Genomic DNA, 9,591 nt, shown 5'->3' on the forward strand with positions numbered 1-9,591 from the left:
TTTCTATTTCTCATAACCTAGATGTTTCTTTTGTCTTTCCTTTCCTTATTCAACTTCTCAACACACTAGTCCATTTTTAGAGTGTTTTTTTTGTTTCTTTTTTTGTCTTTCTTTTCCATTTTCCTATCTCTATTTAGAGTACAACTAGTGTAGTTGTAATTTCTTATGGGTTTTGTAAGCTAACTTTAGATTTCTTTTGCATGTAACAATTATGAATTTTGTTATCTTTTGTTTTTGTTTCTTTATTTTGTGAATGTTTCATCTACGAATCTACGTACACCATCTATTGTCACCTTCATTCTATTTTTGTACACTATTTTAAAAATATTTTTTTCCCGTTTTAAGCTACAACTTCATTAAGATAACTTGGTCTAAAAAAAATCTTAAACCCGATTGTACCCACCCACTCAAATCCGAATCCGTTTCAACCCGAACTACCTCAAACTGAAAGCTCAGTCAATCAGATATGGGTCACATTTTTTCAAAGTCGGTTTACAACGGATTGAACATTTTTCACCCGAACTTGACCAAACCCACTCGTTGCCCACCCCTAGATAATAGTAATAATTATTATTATTTTAATAATAGTAATAATAATAGTTATTATAAATTGTAATTATAGTAATAGTAATAATACTAATATCAATAATAGTAACAATAATAATAGTTATTATAATTGTAATTATAGTAATAGTAATAATAATAATATCAATAATCAATAATAGTAATAATAATAAGTATGGGATTTTTCATCAACATTTATATTAATAATATCTATCATTTTAAAAAAGAATTATTTGAATGTAACATTCTCTTGATTCTACAACTTAAAGGTGCAAGTTGTGCCAATTTGTTATCTTAAAATCTTTATTTAAATTCAAAATATAATTAAATATAAAAAATTATTATCATAATATTCATTATAAATATTAGAAGTCATTATATCGAAGATTTTATTGGAGGAATGGTTAATTAGATATGATATCTTTTAACCTTTGAATTTAAGATACAAGTTGTGACAACTTGATATCACTAATTTTTTTCTCCAAAATAAAAATATTCAACAAAAAAATCTTTTAAGTATATACCATAATAATAATAATATCTATAACAATAATTATAATTAAAATTAAATATTTTATTGAGTTGACTTTGGTGTACACCTTAGTCAATTTTATATTTTAGGGTGAATGAGCTGAGACAGTTTAAGAATCCTAAATTTAATAAAAATAAAATTTAATTAAAAAATATCAACACTGTAATGACCCGATTGGTCACTACACACAGCTCAACACACCACACAGAAAAGATCAAGTATATACATATAACGTCTAGAATATATATATATATATATATATATATATATATATATATATATATATATATATATATATATATATATATATACAAGGTCTAAATCTGGATAAGGTGTCAGATTATACAAAATACATCCAACAATGCTACACAAAGTAGCTAAAAATAACAAAAGAATAAAACTCCATCTGCCAGCTGCAGACCCTCCTCAGCTCACCAACCTAACCCTACTCTGCTCCCATACATAATATGATCATCGCAGTCCAAACCACGTGGAAACAACAAAGGGTAAGCTAGTGAAAAGAATCAACATACATATGTATAAATACATGAATGGTAAACAGCTACAACTATCAGCACATCAACCAACTTAACAACATCAGCTTATAATATATCACAGCATTCAACAATAACAGCAGTAAACACACAATGCGTCGTCACGCATATTAGTTAGTATTGGTCGCTTGTAATCGGTATAGCTCGACCTGGCCCCTATACCGTGGTCGCTTTGTACACGTGTGCCTCGACCTTGCCCACACACGGGACCAATAAGAACTTAGAGGAGAACAGCAAGTTACCACTCCAAGGGTCAGCTTTCTAGGGAGAGTTTTCAACAAATTGGGCTCTAAGAGCACCACAGCCGCTCAATCCACACAATGGGATGAGGTAAATTTCGAAAACATCTCTTCTAGTCTTAGTGATCAACAGCTTACGACCTACAACAGCTCCTATCAGCACGGAGCACAGCACTGCATATCAACAATAACAGCATACAGCTCAGCATTATACAGCTCACAGCACAGCAAAGCACAGCTAACAACTTACAGCACGACAACTTACATCAACTACGTCTTAACACCATAATTCAGCATTATCAACTAGTCAGCACAACAATATTTAACATCTACAACTCAGCAAATTTCAACTAAATCCAACACACATCAACTTATTAGTACACATCACATACGTGCCCGACGCACTCATGGTCGCGCCCGGTGTGGCACAACCAGAGAGCACCAGGGACCAGCGCGCCTGGCGCAAGAGTGCTCGCGCCCAGCGTGGCAGCACCAGAAAACCCAAAATGTGTTACACACTGATATCGCGCCCGATGCGGTCCAAGTCACGCCCGGCGTGGGCCATCCAGAGGCTCACACTCTCAAGCTCACACGGCGCATACACCACTGCATCCGGCGGGCTTGCCCAAATGGAGCGCTTTGGTGGTCACACGCCCGGCGCGAAGAACGGCGCCCGGCGGGATACCTAGCAGCAACCCTCAAACTTTCGAAAATCATGCCCAAAACCTGCAAAATTCACATTTCCTGCACATGCAAACCAACCAAAATGCCACATTTTCACCAAACATTCTAAAAACATCACCTTTTTCAACATGCAACCATCAAACAAGAAAAATACAAATTTCACACAAAACCTCGAAAACCCAAAAACGAATTTTCATCACCACAGCTCATCAATCAACAGATAGTCAGCCACACCATGAGTTCATGAACTCATTTCCAACCCAAACAGCCATAGACCTAGCTTCCCTTACCTCGGTACGAAGAAATCCGAGCTCCGGGAAGAGAAAAGGCTCAACGGAGGAGAAGAGAACGGACGGAGGGAAAGAGAGACGGGGAAAGAAAAATTCTGAGTCACCTACTCAGCAGCACCACCACGAGTCCAAGAAGAAGAGTAAATCAGCAAAGTGAGAATTTGAGAGTCTTTGGGGAAGAAGAGAAGGGAATGAAGTAAGTATATGGGAAGAGAAGGAAAATAAGAATGGGGTCTCACAACCTCCCCAACAATAGGAGTTTTCGTCCCCGAAAACAGACTTACTTGGGAAAAGAAAAGGATACCGCTCTCTGCACTACTGCTCAACCTCCCAAGTACCCTCATCAGTAGCTACATACCACAACACCTTCACCAGAGCAATCGACTTGCCCCTCAACTCCTTCAGCTTATGATCAACCACAACTATTGACAACTTCTCAAACGACAGATTCTCCTTCACCTGCACATTATCCAGCTCCACCACATGACCTGGGTCATGAACATACTTCCTCAGCTGGGATACATGAAATACATCGTGTAGGTTTGAGAGGGACGGTGGCAAGGCCAACCGATAAGCAACCGGAACTACACGCTGTATTATCTGATAGGGACCAACAAACCTCGGTGTCAACTTCCTTGCCTTCAACGCTCTACCCACACCAGAAGTCGGGGTTACCTTCAGAAACACATGTTCCCCTTCAGTAAACTCCAAAGGCTTACGCCTTTTATCAGCATAAGATTTCTGCCTACTCTGAGCAGTCTTCATCCTCTCCTGAATCAGCTTCACCTTTTCAGTAGTTTGTAGGATTAGCTCCGGTCTCACCACCACTGACTCACCATCTTGATACCAGCACAGAGGAGTCCTACATCTTCTTCCATACAAGGCTTCAAACGGCGCCATCCCAATACTAGCATGAAAGTTATTATTGTAAGTAAACTCAACTAGCGGTAGGACCTCCTCCCAACTTCCCAAGTGGTCTAATACACAAGCCCTCAGCAAATCCTCCAAGGACTGGATTGTCCTCTCTGACTGACCATCCGTTTACGGATGATAAGCAGAACTCAGCTTCAGCTTCGTGCCTAAGGCTTGGTGTAGACTCTGCCAAAATCTGGAAGTGAACCTCAGATCTCTGTCTGAAATAACACTAGAAGGCACCCCGTGCAACCGTACTATTTCCCTCACATACAACTGTGTCAGCTTCTTCAAGGACCACTTGATGTTGACAGGCAAGAAATGTGCACACTTGGTTAACCGATCCACAATTACCCAGATAGCATCACTATTCCTAGCTGACCTAGGCAACCCCACAATGAAATTCATAGTAATGCTATCCCACTTCCATTCCGGAATCTCCATCAGTTGCATCAATCCACTCGGCTTCTGATGCTCAACCTTTGCCTTCTGACAGGTCAGACAGGCCGCCACATATTCTGCTATGTCCCTCTTCATACCAGACCACCAGAGAGTCTTCTTGAGGTCTTGGTACATCTTAGTCATACCAGGATGTATGCTAAGTCTGCTCTTGTGGCCTTCCTCCAACACATCTCTCTTCAGCTCAACATCATGAGGTAGGCAAATTCTGCCCTTGAACCTCAAGATTCCATCTCCGCCCAGCTCAAAACCAACAGCCTTCTCGGTACCCAGCAACCCAAGAAGCTTCACCAACTCAACATCTTGTAATTGTTTCTATCCAACCTGCCTCAAGAACTCACTAGTTATGGTAATCATTCCACAACTAATGTGATCCTGAGCTAACTCCACACAGAGGTTCAGATCTCTGAACTCCTCAACCAGCTCTAGCTCTTTCACCATCATACTAGACATGTGGATGGATTTCCTACTCAGTGCATCCGCCACAACATTGGCCTTCCCAGGATGATACATCAACTGGAAGTCATAATCCTTCAGAAACTCTATCCACCGCCTCTGCCTCATGTTCAGCTCCTTCTGATCAAACAGGTACTTCAGACTCTTGTGATCACTGAAGACGCTGAACTGAGCACCATACAGATAATGTCTCCAAATCTTCAAGGCAAACACAACTGCTGCTAACTCCAAGTCATGAGTGGGATAATTCCTTTCATGGTTCTTTAGTTGCCTTGAAGCATATGCCACCACTTTCCTGTTCTGCATCAGCACACACCCCAAACCCTAGTGAGAGGCATCACAATACACATCAAAAGGTTCACCAGAGTCGGGCAACACCAGCACAGGAGAAGTAGTCAACCTCTGCTTCAGCTCATCAAAACTCCGCTCACAGGCATCAGTCTAAATGAATGACTGCTCCTTCCTTATCAATTGGGCCAGAGGCGCTACTATCTTGGAGAATCCCTCAATGAACCGTCGATAGTAACCTGCTAGACCCACAAAACTCTGAATGTCAGTGACAATTCTTGGACGCTCCCACTGCAACACCGACTCCATCTTAGCTGGATCAACAACAATCCCCTCTACTGAGATCACATGTCCCAAGAACTTCACCTCCTCCAACCAGAACTCACATTTTGAAAGCTTAGCGTACAGCTGCTTTGCCTTCAAAATCTCCAGCACCATCCTCAAGTGCTCTCCATGCTCCTCCGGGGTCCTTGAATAAATCAGGATGTCATCAATAAACACCACCACAAATTTATCCAAGAACGGCCGGAAGATCCTGTTCATGTAATCCATGAACACTGCCGGGGCGTTGGTCACACCAAACGGCATCACAACATACTCGTAGTGACCATACCTAGTCTTGAAAGCAATCTTCGGTATGTCACCCTCTTTCACCCTGATTTGGTGATAACCTGACCTCAAGTCAATCTTAGAAAACATCGATGCTCCCCTCAGTTGATCCATTAAGTCATCTATCCGGGGAAGTGAATATTTGTTCTTAATGGTCAACTTGTTCAACTTCCGGTAATTCACACAAAGTCGACTACCTCCATCTTTCTTCTTCACCAACAACACAGGAGCACCCCACGATGATACACTCGGCCGCACCAACTGCTTCTCCAATAGGTCCTCCAACTGACCTTTTAGCTCAACCAACTCAGCAGGAGCCATCTTATAGGGAGCCACCGACAGTGGCCCCGCACCTGGAACCAAGTCAATGCTAAACTCCATCTCCCTAACAGGAGGCAACCCAGGCACCTCATCAGGGAACACCTCAGCAAAATCCCTCACCACATCAATCTCAGCAATGACCCTCTCGGTCTCCACACTCATAGCAGCAAGCAGAAGACAACACTCTTCTCCATCCCTCAACAATGATTCAGCTTGGCCAGCTGAAATCAACAGCTCATCCTCCACCTGAGGAAAGATCAACCGCCTATTGGCACAATCTAAAAGGATGAGATTGGAAGACAATCAATCCATCCCTAAGATTATGTCAATATCCACCAAAGGTAAACAGATCAAGGTCACCTTGTACCTCTTCTCATTCACAACAATCGAACAACTAATACACAGCTCAGAAGCAACTACCGAAGCAGAAGCAGGTGTCAAAGCAGTCTCAACCCCAAATCACACACCGGCACACCCAGCATAGCAGCACAAGCATAGGAAATAAAAGAGTGAGAAGCACCAGAGTCGAAAAGAAGCATCACATCCTTACCAGCAGCTCTACCCTTCCCCTTCACAAGATCTGAGGAAGTAGAAGCTTCAGCCCCAGTCAAGGCGAATACTCTACTAGTTGTAGTAGGTCTGTCACCCCTCTGAGCATTGCCTCTCTGGGCACCACCCCTCTGATCATCTCTCTCCGGTCTATTTCTAGCGGGACAGTTGGTCGACTCATGACCCATCTGATGGCACTTGAAACACCGGCTCTCCGTGTGTGGACAATCCTTGACAAAATGGGGTCCAGCACACCTGTAACATCTAAGAGTGGCACCTCCACCCTGTCTCCCTCCTGTAGCAGCCTCAGTACGTTGCCTAATGACAGGACCCCCTTGCTGTGGTTGGGGCCTATCATATGGCTTCCTCTGATTTCCTCCTCTCTTGGACCCAGCTGGTCCCTCAGCAGATCTAGTCACACGGTTGCCACCTTCTAATCGCTCAACAACTTTCGCCTTCTCCACCAAGGCCGGAAACTCAGTAATGGCCATAGGCACCACCACCCTCTTCAACTCCTGTCTCAAACCCTCAGCAAACTTCCTGCATTTCCAGACCTCAGATATAGCTTGCGAATAGAAACGAGCCAGGTGCTCGAATCTCATCGCATACTCCGACACTGTCATCCCACCCTAGTGCAACCGCATGAACTCAGCCTCCTTGGCGTGCCTCACGCTCTCCGGAAAATACTTCTCCAAGAACACCCTCTTAAAGCACTCCTAATCAACAACAACACCTCTGACAGTCAGCATATGGTGAGTACCCCTCCACCAATGCTCAACCTCCCCAACCAGCATGTAGACAGCATATGCCAGCCTCCTCTCCTGAGAACACCCCAACACAGTAAAGATCTTCTCCAGCTCATAGATCCAGTGGTCAGCTACCTCTAGGTCTGCATCTCCCTTGAACTGTGGAGGATGACATTTCCAAAACTCAGCTAAATCCCGGCTCTCCTGTGACCCCACGGGCCTTGCTGCACCAGCCGCAACTCTATCAGCTTCCATCCTAGCAAAATAAGCATTTTGCTGCTGCATAGCCATAGCCATCATCTCCATGGCACGTGCTATCTGCTCATTGGTTCTAGTCGTTGTCTACAAAAGTAATAGCATCTATAGTATACAATAACTAAACCAAAAAACAATTAATAGCACAACAATCAACAAAGAAATCAGCACAGCACAGAGTTCAGCAAAACAAAAGCCTAAAGGAACCACCCCCAAAGAGTGTCCACTAGACTCGAACTGCTCTAATACCACTAAAGTGTAACGACCCGACTGGTCACTTCACACAACTCAACACACCACACAGAAAAGATCAAGTATATACATATAATGTCTAGAATATATATATATATATATATATATATATATATATATATATATATATATATATATATATATACAAGGTCCAAATCTGGATAAGGTGTCAGATTATACAAAATACATCCAGCAATGCTACACTAAGTAGCTAAAAACAACAAAAGAATAAAACTCCATCTGCCAGCTGCAGACCCTCCTCAGCTCACCAACCTAACCCCGCTCTACTCCCATACATAGTATGATCATCGCAGTCCAAACCACGTGGAAACAACAAAGGGTAAGCTAGTGAAAAGAATCAACATACATATGTATAAATACATGAATGGTAAATAGCTACAGCTATCAGCACATCAACCAACTTAACAACATCAGCTTATAATATATCACAGCATTCAGCAATAACAGCAGCAAAAACACAATGCGTTGTCACACATATCAATTAGTATTGGTCGCTTGTAATCGGTATAGCTCGACCTGGCCCCTATACCGTGGTCGCTTTGTACACGTGTGCCTCGACCTTGCCCACACACGGGACCACTAAGAACTTAGAGGAGAACAGCAAGTTACCACTCCAAGGGTCAGCATTCCAGGGAGAACAAATTGGGCTCTAAGAGCACCACAGCCGCTCAATCCACACAATGGGATGTGTAACACCCCAGTTTTTATTTCACTTTTTATTTATTTATTTTAATTGAGGGTATTTTGGTAATTTTATAAAGGTTATAGGGGTGATTCAGTAGCTTGGAACGGGCTGTTCCAGAATTGGAACAGTTCATTCCAAACTACCAAATTGTATGTGAGGTAATAGCCCAGAACGACCCTTCTCAAGATGGAACGGGCCGTTCCGGACTATTAAATATGCCATTAACCCTAAATGGGAACGGGCTTGGAACGGGGCGTTCCCAAAATTATGGCCGTTGGGTGTAATTAATGCACACTATAATGGACCGTTCTGGTTTTGGAACAAGTCGTTCTGGATGTGATTTTTAGCCATGGTTTAAGGGTCCGGAAGGGCCGTTCTGGCGCAGAATGCCTATATATAGAGCTGTTTGCCACTCCCAAAAAGGCACACCTGTCATTTCTGATTTCTTTTCTTCTGCTCTCTCTATTCTTTCCTCTACTTTCTGCTTCAGACCGAGGGGAACCCAACGAGGGAGATCAACCAGATCTAGTGTAGATTCAACTTCTACATATCTAGATTCAGCTTCTTCATATCCAGGTACGGGGAAAAGAGAATTATTTATATGTAGAGTTACATGAGGAAATTGGGTAGAGGAAGAACCCTAATTTTATAATTATTTCTGTTTGAAGAATTATTGGTCTTATTCGATTATGTATGTATTTAGGAACATGGATATATGATTAATTGGTAAAAATGATGCTCTTGGAGAGAAAACGAAATTATAGAAAAGTGCATGTAAGTTAGGTTGTGAAAAGTTGGATGATTTCTGTTTGAGGAATGGATGATCCCATTAGATTCAGTATGTGATGAGGATTATAAATATGTCAATAATTTGTAAGAATGATGATCTGGGAGAGAGAACGAAATTATAGAAAAGTGCCTGTAAGCTAAGTTTTGAAAAAATTAGAATATTTATGTTTGAGAAATTAATGATCCCATTAGATTCTGTGTGTGTTGAGGATTAGAAATACATATTTAATTTGTAAGAATGATGACCTGAGCACAGTGTTATATCAGGGGTGAGCACGACCTGAGATTGTTAAATGGGTATCGTGACCTTGGTTAACATGTCAGGGGTGAGCACGACCCTGGGATAGGGATAACGTGACCTTGGCACAATGTTATATCAGGGGTGA

General features: G+C 42.1%; 1 protein-coding gene across 1 annotated transcript; it reads right to left on the reverse strand.

Annotated features, from left to right (window-relative positions):
* Positions 1-6,345: 6,345 nt before the first annotated feature.
* LOC145952020 (uncharacterized) lies at positions 6,346-7,080 on the reverse strand. The gene is made up of 2 exons (XM_083064240.1): positions 6,848-7,080; positions 6,346-6,775 (listed from the first exon to the last, which is right to left on the reverse strand). The coding sequence occupies exons 1-2, from the start codon at positions 7,078-7,080 to the stop codon at positions 6,346-6,348; spliced, it is 663 nt and encodes a 220-aa protein (XP_082920366.1).
* Positions 7,081-9,591: the final 2,511 nt, after the last annotated feature.

The sequence above is a fragment of the Cajanus cajan genome, chromosome 9 (genome assembly GCF_000230855.2).
Source record: "Cajanus cajan strain Asha chromosome 9, NIPB_CcT2T_4, whole genome shotgun sequence".
NCBI lineage: Eukaryota > Viridiplantae > Streptophyta > Magnoliopsida > Fabales > Fabaceae > Cajanus > Cajanus cajan.

Bases quoted from the DNA above. Each gene is read 5' to 3' on its own strand.
- LOC145952020 (XM_083064240.1), bottom strand. From the start codon at position 7,080: ATGACAGTGTCGGAGTATGCGATGAGATTCGAGCACCTGGCTCGTTTC. The intron at 6,776-6,847 runs GTCCAAGAGAGG...TCCTGTCATTAG, and splicing joins TCTGCTGAGGGACCAGCTGG to GCAACGTACTGAGGCTGCTA.